Source organism: Bombyx mandarina, chromosome A1 (genome assembly GCF_030267445.1).
Source record: "Bombyx mandarina strain Sakado chromosome A1, ASM3026744v2".
Taxonomy (NCBI): domain Eukaryota; kingdom Metazoa; phylum Arthropoda; class Insecta; order Lepidoptera; family Bombycidae; genus Bombyx; species Bombyx mandarina.
Genome location: NC_143234.1, coordinates 21,595,565 through 21,621,006, shown reverse-complemented (window position 1 = coordinate 21,621,006; position 25,442 = coordinate 21,595,565). Strand labels below are relative to the sequence as shown.

General features: G+C 38.8%; 1 protein-coding gene across 1 annotated transcript; it reads left to right on the top strand.

Annotated features, from left to right (window-relative positions):
* The first annotated feature begins 21 nt into the window (after positions 1 to 21).
* LOC114241586 (carboxylic ester hydrolase) lies at positions 22 to 23,935 on the top strand. Its single transcript, XM_089739415.1, has 4 exons — positions 22 to 417; positions 21,061 to 22,304; positions 22,541 to 22,742; positions 23,867 to 23,935. The coding sequence occupies exons 2-4, from the start codon at positions 21,166 to 21,168 to the stop codon at positions 23,876 to 23,878; spliced, it is 1,353 nt and encodes a 450-aa protein (XP_089595541.1). The 5' UTR covers positions 22 to 417; positions 21,061 to 21,165; the 3' UTR covers positions 23,879 to 23,935.
* Positions 23,936 to 25,442: the final 1,507 nt, after the last annotated feature.

Below are 25,442 nucleotides of genomic sequence, written 5' to 3'. Positions count from 1 at the left end.
GCTTTTTTTTTGTATCACTTTCGAACGCAGACAATGATCCTTTCTTTGGTGGTGTTTACCATAGCTGATCGTCTGTTTTTTTTTTTGAGTAAAATGCGTTAAGCTAGGCATAAACATTGGTTGGATACCGTTTTAGATTCCGCGAAAAACGCTTTCAATTACGATTTCTTTTTTGCCAAAACATCGACGCGTCTAAAATTGAAATCGATTAGCGCGCGAATTTTTGACGTGAAACCTCGACCGCTAATTCCACGCTATAGTCTATTGAACTATTAATGTGAGCTATAGTGCGTTTCGAATTAAATTAGATTTAATAAAGCACGGTATTAGAAAAGAAAACTAACGCGCTATAGGAGTCACGGGTCTTACTAAACGAGAACTACACCAGCATCATTAACAAAATGAACATGAACAAGGGTATGTATTTTTTTTTATTGCTTATATGGCTCGAGCTCACAGCCCACCTGCTGTTAAGTGGTTACTGGAGCCCATAGACATCTACGACGTAAATGCGCCACTCACCTTGAGATATAAGCTCTAAGATCTCAAGTATAGTTACAATGTCTGCCTCACACTTCAAACCGAAACGCATTACTGCTTCACGGTAGAAATAGGCCGGGTGGTGGTACCTACCCACGCGAACCCACAAGAGGTCCTACCACCGGTAATTACACAAATTAAAATTTGCGGGTTTGATTTTTATTACATTACGTATGCCTGTTCCATTACCCTCTATTGCTGTACCTTGTCATTTCTTACCGATCAGCAGCCGTGTTTCCTACCCTAGATTCTTAGTAAGAGTCGGTCGTGAACATATATACACCAGACGCGGCTAACAACTTGAAACCTCTTATAATTCAGTTCACTACGCTTGAGTTATCAAGGTACCCAATTGAAAAATGATACATAGATGTAAATGCAGACTTAGGTCTTTTTCCTCTTCATCAACAATGAGTACACATTCTATGTCCTGGATAATCGATATTTGTGTGTCAAAATAAAAAAAATCCAAAGAATTTGAATACCGCTGTAAAATTTTGTATTGAATTTGCTCAATATAACAATACTTCCAATAGTAACCCTGTAGAAAAATTGTCGATAGAAAACATTTCGACGTGTCGAATGACACACAATAACACCCCGTCAATATCTAATAACGCAATTCGGTGTAATCTAAAACCACCCCTGTGCCGCCTCCACTATCGCCTGCTATTCCTATAGTTAAGTGAGTTTGACACATTACTAGAATTAGCGAATTGAAAATCCTTAATAACTAATATTACGAATACTCTTCGCATTCAGTTACTAGCATGATGAGTGACGAGTGATGTAGCGAGTGACCGGCCAGATTATCCCAAAACCATATGTTCCAGGTGGTCAGACCATAACAACTTATGTTAGGTGATCATGATAGCCCCATTAACAGAATTCGGATGCCACGTCACAATGAAACTTCAAGTCGAAATATATTATTGGGTTCGCTGCTATTAAAGCCGGAACTCATAACTAATGCGCGGCAAGAACACACCGAGCTACGTTACTACGTATATTTTCTGTTTTATTTTCTATTTTCAATTTAATGATTTAATGATTTTTGTAATGACTCCTCAAATTTTATATTATTTTCATTTAACTACGCTTCATCTTATTGAGGATGAAGCTTCGTCAAAAAGGGGGAGCTGTTACACACTATTCTACAAAGCAGCTTTGCCCTAATCTTAACGCTTAACTTAAGCTTTACGAGCTCACTGTGTTTTTCCATTAGAGTCATCATTTTTAGCTTTCTTGTAAAATCAAATCGTATAGAAAACCAGTTAGAATCTGGAAGCCGTCGCGAGCATACATAAGTTTGAGAAGTCAGCAATAGTGTTGTAAAATTGTGAAGTCTAATAAAAGACAGTTTAGTTGTGAAAAGTTTTTGTGTTTAAAAAGAAGTTTGAGAAAGGCCGTGTAACAGTACCCGTATCGAATTTCGCCATTTCATAAGATTCCTAATTCCATGAATCATTATTTTCATATTGAAGTACAAGAAACAGGAGATAAGTAATTGTAAGGAGAAATTTACGGGTCAAACGCACAAAATTATTGTGGTTATTAAAATTATTAATGGCTGGTTCGTCTCTATTTGCCACATGGACAGTGCAAGTGTTTTCGAAGCTAGTATATTTTTTATTGTGTAACTACGGAAACGAACTCCGGCCCAACTGCTTATAAAATGGCTAATGTAGTCCATAGACATCATAACTTTATTGGAGCTATCTATCTTGAGACAAGATAGCGTAGTATGGTACCAAGACTGTCCTACCCATAAAATTAGAAAGCATGATCGTTTTACAACAGAAATAGACAGGATTATGTTATCTGCCAGTAAATGCCAGCTGCCAATCATGGTCCAATACGCAGAAAATGCTGCTGTCCATTGTAGGTAGCAGAGTGTCGGTTGCCTAAAAGGCCTTGTGGGTTTTAGTGACGAAGTCTTTTGTGAAAGTTTTATTTATCCCAAACCCTAGCGCGTTTTTATTTATTGCTTAGATGAGTGGACGAGCTCACAGCCCACCTGCTTTTAAGTGGTTACTGGAGCCCATAGGCATCTACAACGTAAATGCGCCACCCATCTTGAGATATAAGTTCTAAGGTCTCAGTATAGTTACAACTGTACAGTAACACTATGTTGGGTGGACGACTTAACGGCCCGCCCAGTGCTTTAAATATACCGAAACCCGTAGACATCAAAAACGTAAAAGCCGCAACCCATCACGACACATGAGTTCTAAATCTCAGTTTTATCGTAAAACGACTACCTCACCCTTCAGACCGAAACGTGCTTCATGGCACTAACAGGAATGATGATGGTACCTACCAGTATGGGCTCACAAGACGTCCTACCACCAGTAGAAATTGTTCGGATTTTATTCACACCTTTCATACTGCTCAGGAGATACATATTAATTATATTTGTTGCTAGAGAAAAGGACAGACCAACTTAATATTCTTGTTATTGATAAAATTTCTTTGTACTTGTTATCTTTGAAATTTAAATGAGTAAATAAATAGCAGCATACTTTATCAAGATGCCTCTGAGAACTGTTTTTGTTTATTTTCATTAAAAACAACACGTATTTTTTTATTGCTTTTGTAAGCAGACGAGCATACGGCCCACTTGGGTGGTTTCCGTTGCTCATGGACTTCAGCAATGGCAGGGGCAGAGTCAAGCCGATGCCAACCGTTAAGTACTCTTCACAAACCTAGTTTGAAGAAGGACATATCATAGCGCTCGGGAAACACCGTGGGAGGGAGCTCATTCCAAAGCCGAATGGGACGTGGCAAAAAATATCTCTGGAAACGCACTGTGGATGAACGCAGTGGCTCCAGGTGGTATGGATGAACTCTATTCCGGTGGCCGATGGTACGATGATAAAAACAAGATGACGGTATCATCTCAAACAATTCCTCAGAGCACTCCCCATGGAACATTCGGTACAAAATACAGAGCAAGCCGAAGTCCCTTTATAGACCCAAAGGTTCCAGTATGGACTCGACACTGAGATAAGACGCGTGGTATAATGTTATTGAGCGATGTAACTATCCTTAGGTACAGATCCCACCACACAAATGGGTATCGAGTCATAACGGACGATGGTCCAGTTCTGTAAGTGCACCATCTTTCAGAATCCGGTAGCGGGGCGCTCTTCTCTTTCCATGTCAACTCCTCGCCATTGATCACAGCCACAGGAGATAAGAATCTCGCCCGAATTCCGACTTTCAATAGTTTCTAGGGTACTTTCCATATGCCAGTTTAGCATTGGAAGACCGGCGTGGGAGACCAAAGTAGATGATGTGTATGCTGCGGTTGACGCTTCTGATGAATGAACCACAGAGTGGCTGATCACCGCATCCCTAATTCACATTAGGTCTAACTCAGCGAGGTCTCCCGTGGAGCAGAATCAGCGCTCTATCGCACCACACATAAATAGTATTGAAATGGTATTGAGGAATCCTACAGCCGGAGGGAACAAAGTTTTGGAGATCGTTAAGAGACTCGAGATTCTTTATTCTCCGATTCAGGATTTGTTTTATTATTTCGCAATATCTGCGTTTTACTTCGTTCATCCTTCAAATCTCGCCTGAGTTCCACCTATGTACCTACCATACAAACGTACTACCTCTCACTTAACATTTTAATTTTAATTTAATTAAATTGGTTTTTAATAGTCTGAAGAATACTAAATCACTTCATTCTGTAGATAATTAAATGAGAAATAGGTTGCACTCATAAACCCATACGACTTAATTTGGGACCGGATAAAATATTCAATGATCTGGAATAGGCACAGGTGGGCTACAGGTTTTGAGTACCATACCATTAATAGCAATAATAATAACATGCTTTTAAACATAAAATTCCTAGCTCCTAGTCTATTTTTACTTTGAGATTAACTGACCTCTAATGCGCGTCGCTGCACAAGAGGCGATCTTTAAAATACACAGAACACGAATATCTTGTCCTCTTGTCAAAGGGATGCAACGCTTCGAATGGTTTTAAATGAAATAGTATATGCAACTGATATATTTATTTATTTTATTTATTTATAACTTTATATACTAGACAGTATAAAGGCGGACTTAATGCCATAAGCATTCTCTGACAGTCTATCTTATGGGGTCCAGAAATGAACCTTGGTAGGTGTAGTGTGATAGTGATATTACTTATACATATGTTATTAAACATATATAACATACATAATATTTATAGATACAAATACTCGTACTTAAATAAATACTATATATATATATATATATATTTGATTCTTTACTAATAAGAATAATGACTTAGTACCGGCTATTTGATGTTTAGACTGTTACCGGGGCACATCAAAACAAAATCGTGCATGATTTTACCAAATTAGCGACATTGAGATTGTGATGAGATTTTGAAATTTCTTTGTTATTATGAAGACTTACAGCTAGGGACGTATTTACCATAAGGCCAAAAGGGACAAGGTCTGAGGAACCACCTACCTTTCAATTCCTTATGTTTCTTTTGTGTGGCCTTTTTAGTGTTTTCATTCATTATCATTATTCTCAGCCCACAACAAAACACTTCTTCTTCTTTTTCTCCACCTTATCCCACTACATTTAATTTAATTTAATTTAATCTACATTTAATTTAATCCCACAACAAAACACTGCGGGATTTTATTTTGTATTAATTAAAGTTTTAATTAACACAAAATAAAATAAATTAAAATCTAATAGAAATAAAAGCTTGTTTATTTTTTTTTATTTTTTTTATTTTTATTGCTTAGATGTGTGGACGAGCTCACAGCCCACCTGGTGTTATGTGGTTACTGGAGCCCATAGACATCTACAACGTAAATGCGCCACACACCTTGAGATATAGTTCTAAGGTCTCAGTATAGTCACAACGGCTGCCCCACCCTTCAAACCGAAACGAATTACTGCTTCACGGCAGAAATAGGCGTAGGAAATAATTAAAGTTTTATGCATTTTATGATTTATCTATAGCGCCACAAACCTTATAGGCTCAGAGCGCCTGTATCTTCAAATACACTACTGCTTACAGCATTTTTTTAAATCCAACCTATGCTGATGGCCTTGAGAGGCTATTTCCAGCTTCGCCCTAACATGTAGGTGAGCTCACGGGGCTCAAGCCGGAGTGTTGCTAACACTGGCCCTAGCAAGAACACTGCTTCGCAGAATCTACCACCGGATCGGAAACGCGACCCACTGAGAAAATTCGTCGAGAAACTCAATGGGCTGGTCAATTCACTCGTCGAGCCCTTCGTCGCAAGCGACGGGTTCGACGATGACGGTGACCGGTGCTTGTGGTACCTAGAAGCACCGTTAATGGATCGGGAGGATCCGTAATGAAACCTACAGCATAGTATTTACTGGTGGTAGGACCTCTTGTGAGTCCGCGCGGGTGGGTACCACCACCCTGCCTATTTCTGCCGTGAAGCAGTAATGCGTTTCGGTTTGAAGGGTGGGGCAGCCGTTTTAACTATACTTGAGACCTTAGAACTTGTATCTCAAGGCGAGTGGCGCATTTACGTTGTGGATGTCTATGGGCTCCAGTAACCACTTAACACCAGGTGGGCTGTGAGCTCGTCCACCCATCTAAGCAATAAAAAAAAATTAAAAAAAAGTATGTACATATTAATATGGCGTGTTTTGCACATGTGCGTGAACGAACTCATTTTCCAACTATTTTAAATGATTACTGGAAGCAACAAACATCACATTGAGAATGCTTCCCAAAAGTCTACTAATAAGTAAAAATGTAAATAACCTATATATCCTATCCTTCATATATCCTAAAATACATTGACATTTTTCAATTGAAAAATACGTAGTCATACATTGAGGGGTTAAACTTTTTATCCTAGCATTATCTTCAACTCTTTGTCACCGCGACAATGGGTTCGATGTGTGAGACCGTAACAGCGGTTATAATCCAGGCTTATTGTTGAGAAAAATGCGGACATCGCTGCACCGGGATCGAGGTTTTGTCGAAGGAATAGAAAGGAATGTCCGTACACATATATCGTACGCATAGTCTTCTTCTTTTCCTTCACCTCATCCCACTAGATGGGGTCGGCACAGCGAATTTTTCTATTCCATTCTCTTCTATCAGCCGTCATCTCGACACTCACTCCTCTCTCTCTCATATCGTCATTCACACACTCCCATCTTTTTTTATTGCTTAGATTGGTGGGCGAGCTCACAGCCGACCTGGTTTTAAGTGGTTACTGGAGTCTATAGACATATACAACGTAAATGCGCTACCCATCTTGAGATATAAGTTCTAAGGTCTCAAGTATAGTTACAACGGTTGCTCCACCCTTCAAATCGAAATGCATTACTGCTTTACGGCAGAAATAGGCAGTGTGGTGGTACCTACCCGCGCGGACTTACAAGACGTCCTAGCACCAGTAATGACGCAAATTATAATATAATTTTGCGGGTTTGATTTTTATTGCACAATTTTATTCCTTCACCGTGGAAGGCAATTGTGAACATTTGTTGAATACGTATTTCATTAGAAAAATTGGTACCCGCCTGGGATTCGAACACCGGTGCATCGTTCAACACGAATGCACCGGACGTCTTAAAGCACGGGTTTGATACATTAGTAACCAATTAATATAAACTGTATAGTTTTAAGGAAGGAAGATGCCAAAGCACGCACACCGAGCCGGAAGCGTCGATAGCGCGCAAAGAGTCACGTGTGATCAGGCTCATGAAACTTCTGGACGAGAGCCAAGGCCAACAGTTTCCAAGAAAATCACCACGTCAAACATAAATTCGCATATCATCAATATCATACTCAAACAGACGAAACACAAAGCACTGAACGATCTGATTCGGTCAAGACTTAACGTTAATAAGAACAACGTGATAACTGAGATATTTAGCACATTAGATTTTATTTAACGACATGTTATACCTCGTGATAACAAATCAGATAACTTAAAGAATGACAAACCATATTTTTATTTATTTAATGAAGAATCAAGCGTTCATTCAGAACCCTTTCATTCTTTAAAGAGAGAATAAATCTCTCAACAGAGAAATACACTTTATTGCACACCAAAACACAATTTACATTAAAAAACAGTCAAAAAGCAGATACTTTTGGACAATAGGCGGTCTTATTGCTAAAAGCGATCTCTTCCAGACAACCGTTTTATTTACTAACCGTTTAATTCTGGAAAATATATAAATATAGCATATTATTATGCAGTGTACTATTGACATGCACGTATTATTATAAAAAATATATACATACAATAAAATTAAATAGATATATACCGTTTACATATAATATGAAATAACTATTTGATTTATATACCAATATACATACTTACATACACATAATGAATCAACAGATAAATGATAATGATACAAACAAACAAAACTAAGCAGATAAGTAATGTTTCTTCACTATTCTTTTAAAGCAGGATTGTATATGTAATTGATTTTAGTATAGTAATTGATTTTTTTTATATAAATTATATCCTGGTAACTTCGAAGGCCTATATAGGGCTATATATAGGGCTCAGCCTTTACTAACACTAGCCCTAGCAAAGGCAATACTTTGCTGAATCTACAACCGGATCCGAATCGCGACCCACTGAGAAGATCCGGTGAGAAACAGCTGTGTCTGTGTGTTAATTTACTCGCCGAGCCCTTCGTCACATTCGACGGGTTCGACGAAAGTGGTGAACTGTGATCGGAAGATCAGGAGGATCCGAAATGAGAATCATAGTTATTGTTGTTCTCCAGTAGTAATATCAACATAATCAAAGGAAATTTTATTTAACGGAAATACAAATTAATTATTAATAACCTTATTTATTCTATCATTATGATCGTTTCAAGATAGCGGCCAGCGTTATGGATACAATGAAAAACTAATAACCACTTGATTTATCACAAAATCTATACATAGTGACTATGTTAATAGAAATAGTTAGTGCATACGTAAAAAATTAATTTAACTAGCGTGTCCTGTAGTTAAAACTACTTTTACAGTTTGATATGGCGTTTTTATTATAGTCATATAATTTCTAGCACATGATATATTAAAGAGCGGAGGGTTAGCGTGGTATAAATAAATATAAAATATAAATAAATATAAATATTTACTAACAATCACGCCACGTTAACTGGCCCGTGATAAGTTCGTAAAGAACTTGTGTTACAGGTACCAGATTACGGAAATAAATGTAAGATTTTTATTGTACACATACATATATTTAATATACATCCATAACCCTAGAAAATACTTATATTTATAATAATATAAATATTATTATAAATATAAGTATATTTAATAATATATTTATATTTTATATTTATATTTATATTTATCATACAAATATCTTCCCTTGGCGGGATTCGAACCCGCGACCCCCTTGTGTAGTGACCATGTCACTTACCACTTCACCAGACGCCCGTTGAATGGACATGTGATGCGTAGAGAGATGATACAATTGACTAGGAGATGTATGGAAATAGTAGTGCAAGGTAAAGGGGGAAGAGGTCGACCGAAGAATACATTGATGGAGTGTGTGAATGACGATATGACAGAGAGAGGAGTGATGTTGAGATGACGACAGATAGAAGAGAATGGGATAGAAAAATACGCTGTGCCGACCCTACCTAGTGGGAAAATGGAGACAAAGAAGGATAAGGTATAGTTTCCAGCATATTTTACACAATATTCAAATGTTGACGAGCTAGTCGTTGTGAGTGATCAAGAAAATCGTTAGCTGTCTATAAGCCAGCAAGGGTAGGGACCATCGCCCTGTCTTCTACTTCTGCTGCGAAACAGTAATGCCTTTCGGTTTTAAGGGCAGCACAGCTGTAGTACTATACAGCTGAGACTTAGTAGCTGTCTATTTAGTGCGAGTTTTTAACGTTCTCGATAGCGTAAAAGTTAACTCAGATTTGTATGGAGTTGGAACAGCGCCCCTAGCGGTAAACGTAGGCAAACGTTGAGTTAACTTTTACGCTATCGAGAACGTTAACAAACTCGCACTGAACGCACAGGCTGCAGTATTTAAACACGCATCTGATGTAGTCGCGACTGAGTTTCTCGCCGGATCTTCTCAGTGGGTCGCGTTTCCGATCCAGTGGTAGATTCTGCGAAGCACTGCTCTTGCTAGGGCCAGTGTTAGCAACTTCGGCTTGAGCCCCGTGAGCTCACCTACACACGTTAAGGTGAAGCTGAAATAACCTCTCAAGGCCATCAGCATAGGTAGAAAAAAAAAAGTCGCGTCTATCAACACGAGTACATACGTCTTAACTTGTAAGTCATGACAACTTCAAAATTCACTTCATGGTAAGTAGTATGGTAGTAAGTACTGGATAGAATAGTAAGAAGTCCCGTTGCTGTTATCTATCTTTGAAGTTATAATAAGCAATACTTCACACGGTAAGCCTCGAAGATATATGTCTCGAAAAACAGCTTACAGTCTGAAATAACTATTGAGAGAAATCGAAATTTGTGGGCATAAGCCACAAACTTAGATTGTTTTGTTGAAAAGCACTATCTCACAAGTTTTTCAGATATAATTCAGAAACCTTCAGCGTCGAGGGAGTGTCGATTACCTACGCTAAATTCTCTCACCTTTGTGTCTGCAGTCTTACTTGTTAAGCTCATGTAATCACAAATTACTGATTAAAGTAAGTATGGTAGTAGCGCGTATTGTGAGCCCGCGCGTTTAGGTATTTTTTTTTTTATTGCCCTTGTAGGTATACGAGCATACGGCCCACCTGATGGTGAGTGGTTACCGTCGCCCATGGACTTCAGCAATGCCAGGGGCAGAGCCATAGCCGGATGGTACGTGGCAAAAAAGACCTCTGGAAACGCACTGTGGATGACCGCAGTGGCTCCAGGTAGTATGGATGAACTCTACTCCGGTGGCGGGCGGTGCGATGGTAAAAACGAGATGCCGGTATCATCTCGAACAATTCCTCAGAGCACTCCCGTATCCGAAAATCGAACAGAATACCTATATAATTGTTTTAGTAATTATTTTTATGGAACTGTGGATCACTTATCACGGACTTCATGAGTGTTTTTATTGTGTACCAAAATAATACGCTTTCCACTTGACGGTGATGGGTTATCTTCGCTCGTAGATCTCAGTAACTCCAGACTCTTCGCCGCCGCTGCCTACCGTCGAGGACTACCTTGAAGGTCCTTTGAAGAACTGATGGTAGAAGAACTGGTGGTAGTACCTCTTGTGAGTCCGCGCGGGTAAGTAACACCACTCTGTCCGTTTCTGCCCTGAAGCAGTAATGCGTTTCGGTTTGAAGAGCGGGGCAGACGTTGTACTGTACAAACTTTAAAAAAAGTGAAAATCTAACACATAGAGGCAATCGTATAAAGGGCTTAGGTCAGCAGGAATTAAATAATGCGTCACTTTACACTAACTTGTATTTATTTCCACTTTTCACTTACAGAGTAATCCACAATGATCGTGTTTACACTTTCAACTCTCTGTCGAGAATGAATGCTGCCCCGATGCGCTCGAATTTATTGCCTGATCGCCCCACCACAACGGAATGGTGGTGCGATCGGCAACGTCACTAGATGGGTGGGGCCAACCGAGTCAATTGAATAGTTATTTAAAATTATTATTAAAATAAATTCAGATAATTATATCTGAGGTACTATTATCTATTTCCGGGAATAATTAGATTAGTTTTACACATATGCGCGATTTAGATACTTTACATATTATTAATATTCAATATAATACAATTGACAACGTCATCGGATATGCGTAGCAACTAAGTCCAGACGATAGCAGACTTTACTATAATTTATGTAATATCCTGGCAACTTATATTATGTACTTATAAATACCTAACACGTATATTATATACTAGGTATTAGTTTGAATAGAACAGAAAGCGTTGGAATAATGCTTCACTTTCAAGTACACGAGACATCCAACAGATTCGACTCCTATCAAGGATCTAATACATTCCCTATGGTATTAGACAGAGTCATTGAACAGAAATTCTCCTCTACTGCATTCTTCAGCGTGTCTTCTAAGTATGGAGCGCTATCAAGCGGTCCGTATGCTCATCTAATTATAAAGGCAGTAACCACTCAACAAAAGGTGAGCTGTGAGCTCGTCCACTCATCTAAACAATAAAAAAAGGCAATAATAAAAAAAATTTATCGAAAGCTCAACATAAATGCCAATACAAAAGCAAAGAGATCGTGATATTTGTGTATATTTTGCTCTTTAGTTATTTCAGGAGTTAAGTGAAGTGTGTGTGTGTGTGTGTGTGTGTGTGCGTGCGTGCGTGCGTGCGTGCGTGCGTGTGTGCGTGCGTGCGTGCGTGTGTGTGTGTGTGTGTGTGTGTGTGTGTGTGTGTGTGTGTGTGTGTGTGTGTTAGGTATCTATGTGTTGCTCATAGACTCCGAAACCACTTAATGGATTTTGTTGAAATTTTCATTTTTCATTTTCTATTAAGTAATCCTGTAGTTACGTTTGATATTTTGGGAGATATACGACGAAGGGAATATTTGCTCGGTAGACCGACGGTCCGAATGTTGTTGTTCGGAACTTGTGTATATGCGAGCTTGTCTTGAAAATGTCGTAAGCGAGATTCAGGCATCTGTTAAATATCTTGCGTTGTATGATGGCTACCCGCCACAATATCGATCAAAGTCAAATCAATAATCAGCTAACAAATTATGCCGGTTTTACAATATGACTACAAAAACCCGAAAAACCTAAACAATGGTGACAATCCTTTTATTTTTTAACTAGCGACCCGCCCTCGCTTCGCTTCGGAAACATTAAAATACACATGAAACCAAAAAAAATTCAAAAATTTTTTTTTTTTAAAAGTAGCCTATGTTCATCAGGGACAATGTCGGCTTCTAATGGAAAAAGAATTTTTCAAATCGGTCCAGTAGTTTCGGAGCCTATTCGAAACAAACAAACAAACAAATCTTTCCTCTTTATAATATTAGTATAGAGTATAGACAAATTGATTATTGTATTTTGCTTATACATAGTAAGATCACAATGATTAAGAGCGATATTATCGGAACAGATCTCTAAAATGTTTTAGGCATTATCTTAGTTGTTATAAAGATAAAATTAATGAGGATTTTTCATTAATATACAATTGTTATTCATTTTATGTTGTCATATAACCATTGCTAAGGTTTAATTGTATGTAACTTAACATTGAGCGTGAATTAAGGTTATCAACGGCCTCAAGATGAGAATTAATTAGAAGCTTCTACTGTAATTTTGGCACCGGGACGAGCACGGAAAAAACAATTTGAAGTCGTCGTGGCCTAACAGATAAGACGTCCGGTGTATTCATGTTGAGCGATGCACCGGTGTTCGAATCTCAGGCGGGTACCAAATTTTCTAATGAAATACGTTACTCAACAAATGTTCACGCTTGATTTCCACGGTGAAGGAATAACATCGTGTAATAAAAATGAAACCCGCAAAATTATAATTTGCGTAATTACTGGCGGTAGGACCTCTTGTGAGTCCGCGCGGGTGGGTACCACCACCCTGCCTATTTCTGCCGTGAAGCAATAATGCGTTTCGGTTTGAAGGGTGGAGCAGCCGTTATAACTTACTGGAGACCTTAGAACTTATATCTCAAGGTGGGTGTCGCATTTACGTTGTGGATGTCTATGGGCTCCAGTAACTACTTAACACCAGGTGGGCTGCGAGCTCGTCCACCCATCTAAGCAATAAAAAAAAACCCAATTTCCAGAACAAATTTAACGAGGACACTAAAATAGGCGTGGAGTGAAGCTCAACCCCTTGATACAAGATGCAAGATCGCGTAGCATTACATCAACGAGATGAATTGATTAGTCGTTTTTTTTTGTTGCTTGTTAAGTAGGTCAACGATCTTATGACCCTTCTGACTGAGGGGACACCATCTCTCGTGAACGTTAGCAGTGGCAGGTGAAGAACCAAACCGCCTTTTAGCTCTTCGGGCAAAGTTCTGTCAATATATTTTTTCCCTACCTAAGCTGATAGTCTTGAGAGGCTATATCAGCGTCGCCTTAACTAGTAGGTGAGCTCACGGGGCTCAAATCTGATGACGTTGCTAACACGAACCCTAGCAAGAGCCGTGCTTCGCAGAATCTACCAATGGATCGGAAACGCGACCCACTGAGAAGATCCGGCGAGAAACTCAGCGGGCTGTGTCTGAGGGTTTTTGTCAAGAAGTTAACGTTAGGCCACAGATTCCGAGGCAAGCGTCTCTTTTTAGGCCAGTTATTTCCTCTTCTCGTATTAAAACTGTATAACCTCAAAACTTACTAATTTTACAGGAGAGTATTTTAAAGGTTTAACATGTGATATTTTTAATATTAATCATCTTTGCAACATTTGTTTTTTTATTTTTTACCAGTTACAATATGTCTTTGAAAGTAAGATAAAATTATGTATTAATTTTTTTAATTGTAGTAAAAACATGGGTAAATTAAAAAAAAAATTAAAACTAAACTACGCTCTTTTGACAGTATTTATGAGAAAAATACTGATGGTACCAATGATACCGCATATTAACTCAATTTCGAATATTTTTAGAAATTGTACACTTTTAATGCGAAAAGACGATATGTGACCATTCCTCATCATAGTCGGTTACTTTTGACAGAGCAGTCGTGGTCATGTGGGATCCTTGTTTATTATATATTTATTTATTTATTTATTTATTTATTTATAGCCCTAACAGCTGTTCTCCATAATTCTCGAACTGGTGGTACTCGTGTGACCATTCATGTGTATTTTTAAGGGCTTCTAAACGCTCACTCTGGTCTTTTCCATTTTTATTTACGGAGCGGAGACCTGGACCCTTAAAGCAGCTGATCGCAAACGCGTGGATGCTTTTGAGATGTGGTGTTGGAGAAGAATGCTCCGGATACCTTGGACAGCGAAGAGAAGCAATCAGTCTATCTTAGATCAACTGCAGATCAAGACTAGACTGTCCACACTCTGCCTTCGCCGCGCACTCGAGTACTTCGGTCATATTGCTCGGAAAACACCGGATAGCTTAGAAAAACTATTCGTGACAGGGAAGATCGAGGGAAAGAGACCGCGCGGGCGCAGTCCGATAAGGTGGTTCGACCAAATCCGCACCACACTAGAGATCCCATTCCACGACGCCCTTCATGCGGCCAATGATCGGAGGCGCTGGCGGGACATCACAAGGAGTAAAATCATGTCGAATTATAATGGTCACGACCCTCAGCAGTGAGGAAACGACGCGAGGAGGAGGAAACGCAGACAGCCTATCCGTGATAGGGATTATAGTAAAGCCGAATTCTCCAAAACTCAATAAACGCGACAATCATGCTAATAACTCAGTAACTAACAATGTTTATAATTAATTTATTGTGCAAAAATGTACACATTCATATTCAAAACAAAATGGGTATAATAAAAACAATAACAGGTGTTTTCGCTAATAGTAAAGATGATAAAACAGCACGTTTACGATTAGATATCATATTAATTTAATTTAATTTCACAATTATGTTTCATTTTAAGAAACAATAATAATAATAATAATAATAATAAACATTTATTCCAAACACAAATTAAGTACAAAAAATAAATAAAAAAGATAACAAAAATAACGAGGCTTGGAAATGGTTACCGGCTCAGCAATGCCTAACAGTATCGAGACAATCGGTACTGCGGCGCTGATCTTCCGCCGGCACCTGCGGAGTGACGCGCACACCAGCATCAGACCGACCAATACACATCATTGTAAAATATATTAAAAAATAAAAAGAACATGAATAATAAAAAATAAATAAAAAAACAGTTATGAAAAGGACAACAAAATGACATTATTAAATTAATTAAATAAAAATTGCAGTTGCAAAGCACAATTGATTATAGTACGGAGTAATTATATTTGATATTTTCGAATTTTTCTTGTATATTCAAAAGATATACTTTTAAATTTGTTTTAAAGGACCTTAGCGTTCTCTGGTGCCGGATAGGTGGAGGAATATTGTTCCAGCATTTAGAGGCCAAGTAGCGGAAGCTGCCTCTAAAAGCAGCAGAGCAGTGTCGAGGAGTCGCAAACACTTGGGAGCGTTGTCGCGATTGCCTTTTTTTTTTTTTTTTTGGTCAGGAGGAAATCGCCGGACTTCCGCCCTCCACTGGGGATAGAGGGCGGAGCATGTCAGAGTCGAACTGACTAAAACCTCCTGTCGCTCAACAACCAACGTCCAAACCTCGCATGAGACAGAACTCATGAAGAGGCAAAGGGGGGAAAGTGAAGCGTTTAGTGCGGAGCACATCTCTCCCATCACCCTACCCCTCGGGACGCCGGACCGGCGGTCGTCGGCGCCACGACCACCAGCCCTCTCGGTCGGCAGGCTATCCGAAGCCCGCCTAGATGGCGCCGGTTAGAGTGAGCTATCCTACGGAATACCCCGCTGGACCAGAACCAGCGTGGGTCGAGGATAGCCGGCCTTCCATCACCCGGATGCTCTTGCGTAAAACGCGTGCAGAGCAGCTTGCACGTCGTCTTCTTAGGCCCCCCTCGCCGGTCCCCAGACCGACATGTGAGGGGGGACCCGAAACACTTAGAGGGCCAGGGCTTGGGCGAGATCCGCCTCCCTGGCCCCCGCTCGACGGCGACGGGATTGTGCGTCTCTCACGCGCCCCGCCGCCTCCTTCTGCGAGATGGTGCACTCGCAGAAGTCGAGCATCGCCTTCCACGACTCGTCGTCGCCGAGCATCGATGCCACAACACTCGGCAACGACAAGTCGTTTCCTACTTTTGCGACGAGGACACGGCGCCACCCCTCCCATGCGGGGCAGGCGACGAGCGTATGCTCTGCCGTGTCCAAGTCGCAATCACAATGGTGGCACTCTGCCGTCGGCTCGGCTCTGATCCGGTGCAGGAACTCACCTAAGCAACCATGCCCAGTGAGCACCTGCGTGAGCCGGAAAGTGAGGCGTCCTCTGTCACGATTCACCCAATCCACAAGGACCGGGCGAATCGCCTCGACGGTCCTACGACCGGCCGAAGGATCAGCCAGCCGTCTGGACCATGACTCCAGCACGGACCGCCGAGATTGGGCCCTCCGCGCTCTGACCACACTGTGGCTGGGACGCGCCACGCCCCGGGCGCGAAGGTCAGCCCGCCACTGATAGTCAGCGGCGAGCGCCTCCGCTTCCAGAGCCCAAGGCGGCGTCCCAGCCAGTACACACGCCGCCTCAAAGGAGATGGTGCGATAACCACGGATGACCCTGACCGCGATGGTGCGTTGCGGCCGTTGCAGCAGCTTCGCCACCCCCGCGGCCAGGGACTGGCCCCACACAGGCGCCCCGTATAGGGCCATTGATCGCACCACCCCCGTATAGAGGCGGCGCGTCACCTGGTCAGGCCCCCCGACGTTGGGCAGAAGCCGGCTTAACGCGCCGGCCACCCCCAACAAACGAGGGACCAGGTGCTGAAAGTGAGCACGGAAGGTCCAACGACTGTCCAGAATGAGGCCGAGGTACTTCAACTGCACCCCGACCCCAATCCGGACGCCTCCAACCACGATATGGGCATCGACAGGTGGCACTCTCCGGGGCCTGTGGAACCACATGGCCTCGGATTTACTGAGTGCCACGTCGAGGCCCAATCTCCTGATTTTGCCGACGACATGCGCCACCCCAGCGGTAGCAAGACGGGCAGACTCAGCAAAACTCCCCCCCCGGGCCACGACCAACGTGTCGTCTGCGTAACAGATTACGCTTAGGCCCGGGAGGAGGGCACCCCTCAGTACCCAGTCATACCCGATATTCCACAAAAGGGGGCCGAGCACCGACCCCTGTGTCGCGATTGCCTACCGCCATCTCCTAAATAAGTCAACTTAAGATATAAATAATTCGGCGTTTGCAATTTTACGACTCCAAATAATAAACAAGCAAAATGCAACTTCCTTCTCAACTTTAAATTCAACATTTTGCTTTGATTAATTATCAATTGATGACAACAAAATAATTGATGATAACAAAATGATGACTTCCTAATTTGATAATTCATTCTGACAGCTTGTATAACGATGATACCAAGTACGTATATCGACCGAATCAAATGATTGAATTGAGAAGAAATGATATTATATTTGCCACATGCATGTGTTCCGGAAACTAAAATAATTTGGCATGCATTTTTAAAATACTTCTATATATTATTTTGAACTAGATGATGAACTAGATGGTTAGTTGCCCTCAATCAAGAAAAATAGTATTGTTATTCGCCAATAGATGTCGGGAAGAGTTGATTATTGAAAACACGAATAAAACAACATTTTCTGGAAATGAATCGTAACTAGATCGATTATCGCCCCCGAAATCCCCTGTACACTAAATTTTATGAAAATCGTTGAAGCCGTTTCCGAGATTCAGAGTATATATGTGTATATATATATATATATATGTATATATAAGAATTGCTCGTTTAAAGGTATAAGATTAAATTTCAAAGCGTAAGTATATTTATAAATAAATAAATAAATAATAATAATAATGAAATGACTGTTTTAATTAGGATTCCCATGTTATGGTTACCAGAGACTGACATACGTACTAATATACATTTAAATATACTGATGGACCCCTTATAGTCGTAATTCGACTATAATTAATTGAAATTATAAGTTTGAACATTATTATGGTTCTATTGTCAAAGACTATTTATTATACTTCTATAATCGCAGATTCCGCCAAGGCTATACTATAGACAACAATATTAGTCTATTCTTAATTAGAACACAGACTTTAACAATAAACAAAAGAGTACTTAAGCGCGAGTGTGTTAAATACATGGTAGTGTGTATAATATTTTTATTATTATTGATTTAATGTATTTTTCATACATAATTTAAAAAAAAAATACCATTCTGCACTCCTACTTTAAATACTCTATAAGTTTGGGAAATTTCATACTTCTTCGTCTCCGCAATTTCCGTAAAAAAGGATAAAGTTTTTACTTCAATAAACACCCAGACAAAGAGCTAATAAACCTGTTTATCAGACGAATGTGAAATCGAACCCACGACCCTCGGTCCAACAGTCAGGGGACGCTAAGTAACAGTTAATAATAGTTAACTTTATTTAACTAATAAACTTTATCAAAAATATCATTAAAATGTTTACAAAACAATAACAAATCAAGTCATTTTTATATTGGACTATTAATTTTAATATAAATAATCTTAAATCAGATGGGCAAAACCATCGAACTGCGAGGACCGCTGAACAATAAAAGATTCTCATTCTGGAACAATATCTACGAGAAGCATTACAAAGCTCCACAACTACCAAGGACATTTACATCCTTTTTTAATATAAATAATCTTAAATCAGATGGGCAAAACCATCGAACTGCGAGGACCGCTGAACAAGAAAAGATTCTCCTTCTGGAACAATATCTACGAGAAGCATTACAAAGCTCCACAACTACCAAGGACATTTACATCCTTTTTTAATATAAATAATCTTAAATCAGATGGGCAAAACCATCGAACTGCGAGGACCGCTGAACAAGAAAAGATTCTCCTTCTGGAACAATATCTACGAGAAGCATTACAAAGCTCCACAACTACCAAGGACATTTACATCCTTTTTTAATATAAATAATCTTAAATCAGATGGGCAAAACCATCGAACTGCGAGGACCGCTGAACAAGAAAAGATTCTCCTTCTGGAACAATATCTACGAGAAGCATTACAAAGCTCCACAACTACCAAGGACATTTACATCCTTTTTTAATATAAATAATCTTAAATCAGATGGGCAAAACCATCGAACTGCGAGGACCGCTGAACAAGAAAAGATTCTCCTTCTGGAACAATATCTACGAGAAGCATTACAAAGCTCCACAACTACCAAGGACATTTACATCCTTTTTTAATATAAATAATCTTAAATCAGATGGGCAAAACCATCGAACTGCGAGGACCGCTGAACAAGAAAAGATTCTCCTTCTGGAACAATATCTACGAGAAGCATTACAAAGCTCCACAACTACCAAGGACATTTACATCCTTTTTTAATATAAATAATCTTAAATCAGATGGGCAAAACCATCGAACTGCGAGGACCGCTGAACAAGAAAAGATTCTCCTTCTGGAACAATATCTACGAGAAGCATTACAAAGCTCCACAACCACCAAGGACATTTACATCCTTTTTTAATATAAATAATCTTAAATCTAGATGAACTGATAACGATTGCGGTAATTGATGTAATCTCGATATAATACTATAAATAGTGATAGAAATGTAATGGAGCTAGTTATTATAAACGCAATGTTTCTTAGAAGTTCGTTGGTAATTTTTTGTGTTATCGTGGCAGTTGTCTCAAAGAATGTATCTAGGGTAGTCAATATAGAGCAAGGACCAGTACGTGGCTATAAATATGAAGGAGACGGCTTCTACTCGTTCTATGAGATACCTTTTGCGACAATCAAGGAGAGGTTTCAGGTAAAGCTTAGAGATAATATTTAACATCTCATCTTTGTAAATTTATCGATATTGGATTTTACTACTCGCGTGGTCATTAGTTATCAGCCATACTGCATTTTGACAAAATTTTAAGGCTATTAATAATACCTTCAGGGTGTTGTTGAGAGTTTCAGTCTATTGTAGTGCATCAGGCACGTTTGCCAATGCACACACTGATGACTGTTTCACGATAATACTCAACAGGTAGCATCCATTATGCGTGAAGTAGGAAGAAGCATTAACAACATCTTGAGGGTATTAGCAGAAAGGACCTTGGGTAGACTCATCAAGTTGGATGTTCTATATGCTGCTCGATGAAGCTACCGCGGAAGGATTTGATATAATTAGATTTACTTATATACTAACATCGTTTAATTTATTTGTAATATTAACACACTATGAGACTATGATGTCTCGAAACCAAAGATTTTTGTTTTATTATTCATTATAACTTAAAAAAAATTATACTTTAAAAAACCAAGCAAAATACGCTTTTATAGAAAATCCAACAAAAAAATTGAAAATAAATTTTAATAAATTTGAATTAAAACTAGTGTAAGAAAAAATTATTATATTGTAAAAAAAGCGTGGGGTGCATGGTATCAGTAGCTATGAATATTTTATGAACAGATATGTAAAAGAGTTATTTTGATAATATTCTGAAAAGCACCCCACGCTTTTTTACAATAAAATCATTTTTACTTACACTTTTTTTAATTCAAATTTATTAAAATTTGTTTTCTATTTTTTAGTTGGATTTTCTATAATAGCATATTTTGTTAGTTTTTAAAACTACTATTTGTTTTTTTTTTTTAGTTGAATTTCATTTTATTATTATTTTGTCATCGGTCCTTAATAAATATACCAAATTTCGTGTTAATCCTACGTTTTGAAGGGGGTCAAAATCATGTTCAAAGATTCCGTTACATACTAACATACGTCTGAAGCTAATAAAAGCGTATTAAAAAGCGGTGATAAGTAACGTAATTAATTATTCTACAGCCAGCCGTACCACCAGAACCGTGGACGAAAACCTTCGAAGCCGTAAAGAAAGGAATAATATGTCCTCAAGCCGAAGTAATTTCCGTGGATCTATCAGATAAAATAATGCAAGAAGACTGTTTAGTTATGAATATATTCGTTCCTGATACTGAACAAGAGAATCTACCAGTGATGGTAGACATTCACGGCGGGGCCTATCAGTCCGGGTTGGGCAATGCTCATAGATTCACAGACTTCGCAACGATAAACAATGTCATAGTGGTCACTTTTAACTACCGTATTGGGCTAATTGGGTTCTTATGTTTGGGCACGGACAAAATTCCCGGCAATGCCGGTATGAAGGATCAAATTACAGCCTTACGTTGGGTAAAACGGAATATCGCTACTTTCGGTGGTGATCCCGATGACGTAACAATAACTGGATGTAGTGCAGGCGGTTCTTCTGTTGACTTATTGCTTGTATCAAAAATGTCCGAAGGTCTATTCAATAGGGCTATACCTGACAGCGGCTCTAACCTAGGATCGTTTACAGTTCAATTCGATCCAATTGCAAACTCAAAGCAAATAGCCCAAAGTTTTAATTTTACTAATTTCAATAGTTTGGAACAGCTAGAAAACTTTTTCTTAAATATTTCAGTAGAAACTATTCTTACTAGGCCCAATATAAACAGACCAGATGGACTAGTCGAATATGCGCCATGCATTGAAAGGGATGTTGGGCAAGATATGTTTTTACATGACGCACCGTACAACATTCTTAAAAGTGGTAATTTTACCCGCTACCCGACAATGTATGGTCTAACCAATAAGGAAGGGTTGATGTCTTTAAATGACTTTAACCCGTGGATTGATCTAATGAATGAAGATTTCAGTGCATTCTTACCTGGAGACCTTAAATTTGAAAGTGTAGATGAAATGAAAGAGATCGCAGAAGCTGTTAAGAAATTTTACTTCGGTAATAAACCAATAGATAGTAACATGGATATTAATTTCGTTGATTTTAAAACAGATACTCTGTTTGTTTATTCAATGTTGAGAAATATTCAGTTACAAATAGCGGCTGGTGATAGTAATATATATTTATATGAGTATTCGTATTACGAAGATGATTCAGAGTTCCAAGGTGCAGCCCATTGCAGACAGACCAGAGCTGTCCGTGATGAAACAGATGATGGATTTTCACAAGAATACATAAATATCAAAATACTATTGAGGCAGGCGTGGATCAATTTCATTAAAACAAAGTAAGTGAATGATTTTGTTAAAAGAAGGTTATTATTAAAAATTAGGGAAAAGTTTATGAATTATATAAGCGTGGTACATTTTCCATACACTCGTGATACATTCATATATTTTCACATAATATTCACAAACCAACTTGTAATAGTCAAAACCTTTTTTATTGTATTTGTAGAGTAGAGATCCTACATATAGCCTTTCGCCATTTAACATAACATAATATCTGTTTTTAATTTTGCAGTAACCCAGTTGTCGATAGCTCACCAGTACCTTCTTGGCCCAATGTGAACAAGTACGGATCGCCACACTTATCCGTGGGAAAAAACATCGAGCTACGAGGACCGCTGATCAAGAAAAGGTTCTCCTTCTGGAACAATATCTACGAGAAGCATTACAAAACTCCACAACCACCAAGAACATTTAGATCGGATTCGGAGGCAAAGGTAATATTTTGAAAGAGTCTAAACATTATCATTTTGCTATCGATTGTCTATCTAACATACAGGGTGGGGACAATGGTATAAATTTAAATCGAATCACATATTGTGTGGTTTTTCTAAGCAAAAAAAAAAAACATTCCACTGAAGTACAAATTAAAGCTGTATTAAACATTAAAAAACTTACAGAACACTTAACAATTCGTAATTCACTTCTTCCGCTTTGCTTCAGGTGATCCGTTCGCTGTTTCGCTTCTAGTAGATCCGCTTGCTAGCTGCTTGTCATCTCCGCAACGCTTTTATATATTTATTGTTTATAGTCGATACGACATCCCTAGAATTATCGAGAGGATTCTCGCCAAGTCGAGTAGTTTCGGTATGTGTTTCCGCTATTTGACAATAGATGAGGTTGTACTTTTCGAGCGTTCTCGATTTTACTAGTTCTTTTGATATTCGTTTTTGTTACTCGACGATAGATGGGGTTGCTCTTAACGGCGTAACAATAATTAATACCTACACTATTTTGCGAATTGAAAAGCAAAGATCGAAGTCATTAGTGCAATAAAAAAATGTAATAAGCCCACTGGAAACCGGCTACGCTCTGCAGTGATCATCGATCAGTGTATGCAATATAACCATTACTTGAAATTACTCGCGCGCAATCTATACTGTGACAGAAACCTGCCCTAGAGTATCAACTACTACTATACTAAATCAAACGTAATCAAAATTAAATGAACGACTTAGAAACACATCGATGACAACACACACACAAAAACTATAGATAATTATAGATGTTTTGACGAAGCATGTTGCTGATAACTTTATTTCTGTAATCTGACGAAGCATGTTGCGGATAATAACATGTACTTTTAGGTTAGGAATTGTGTTCTTTTTTTTTATAATAAATAATTGTTATAATAAAAACTTTAAACTGTTTTAAAAGAAAATTATAGATGTTGCATAACAACAAGTGTGTAAACCTTTATTAAAAATTTAGCCCATTATCGTGCTTAGTGCTACATTATTACCGTTTGAAGTTTTTATCTCTGAAATCTTGTTGTTAATCTGATTGTTAGAATGATAATCAATAAAATTGAAATAGGTTAAATTAATTGCCTCTTTTTCAGAATTCATCGTAGAAGTACGGAAATACCTCTACACAAACTCGTAAAGGCTGTTTTGTACAAGTTAAAAATAAGATTGTTAGTATTAAACATCTACGTATTTCTAATTTTTTAATTGTCGAGATAATACCATTATCTCGTTTTTACCATCGCACCGCTCGCCACCGGAGTAGATTTCATCCATATTACCTAGAGCCACTGCGGTCATCCACAGTACGTTTCCAGAGGTCTTTTTTGCCGTCTCAATTTTTGCGATCTGTGAGATGCGTGAGCATCTGTAGTATATATTGAAAACGCACTGACCATGTAGTGTGGAGACGGCTATTCTATTTTGTTTGCCAGCTTATCTTCTAAATATCGTTTGCGTGATTCAAATTTAATCCGGTATTATCTAATCTATGATAACTACCGCTACCCTTGACTCCAAGACAAACACAATTACACAAATACTTATTTACAAGTGTGTCCCAACATAAATCTCACAAAGGCTTTATTTCCCAACGAATTGGAACGCCTTGGAACCTATTTACTTCGTCGCAAACTTTCAAAGAGTGTGACGGTGTCAGTAAACCGCAAAACTACCCTAATTAACATTTAATTGTTGCATTACGATTACGCTTTTGCTTTCCCAATCCAATAAGCTAAAATTTAACCTAACAACAATTATCTAAGGAACATGCAGATAGAATAACCTACAAAATCAACATATATAAGATTGGATCGGCATATACAACGTCACGTAGCTTATAGATCATATCAAATAGAATAAAGCAGGAAAAATATGGAAGATTGTGTCAACAAGAGTCCACACAATGTTGGCGAGTTAATCTCGGTGACAATACGAATTTAGTGGGGTCGTTTCGAATAGAGGAGAACCGATAAAATGAGCACCAATTCAGAATAACAAACGGTATTGTGATGGAGAAGCCATGAGATCAACGGCTCTTTACAAAGGCTATTTGTTAAGGTTTCACAGAAAATTGTTGGTGAATAGTGCGGTTCAAATATGTTGTTATTAACTCCATAACTCATATCACGACTCTGATATTTGACAATGTTCCGACTCATAAAAACAACACAAATATGTTATCTATACTAATACTATAATACTATAATAATATTATAAAGAGGAAAGATTTGTTTGTTTCGAATAGGCTCCGAAACTACTGGCCCGATTTGAAAAATTATTTTTCCATTAGAAGCCGACATTGTCCCTGATGAACATAGGCTACTTTTTTTTTTTTTTTTTTTTCATGTGTGTTTTAATGTTTCCTAAGCGAAGCGAGGGCGGGTCGCTAGTGTACAATATAGTTTTATAGGAATCTATCTATTATTAGAGGCGACTCCCTCTTAAGTCAAAGTCGATGGGCGGAGCCATTGACGACGAGCACTGACGTGGACTCGTGACGTCATCTGGAGGGGCAACTCGTCATCTGGAGGGGCAACCGACCGACCAGCGGGGACATCACGCCACCTCGGATCACTTTTGCTGGAAGCGCGCGCAGCGTTCACTTGTCTTAGATTTAATATTCTGTGTCGATCGTTCCTGCCCACTTTTGTATTTTTTTTATTTATTTAA

Excerpts from the sequence above, each read along its gene's own strand:
- LOC114241586 (XM_089739415.1), top strand. The coding sequence starts at position 21,166 with ATGCAAGAAGACTGTTTAGTTATGAATATATTCGTTCCTGATACTGAA. Across the intron at positions 22,305-22,540 it reads ATCAATTTCATTAAAACAAA|TAACCCAGTTGTCGATAGCT; the intron begins GTAAGTGAATGA and ends TTAATTTTGCAG.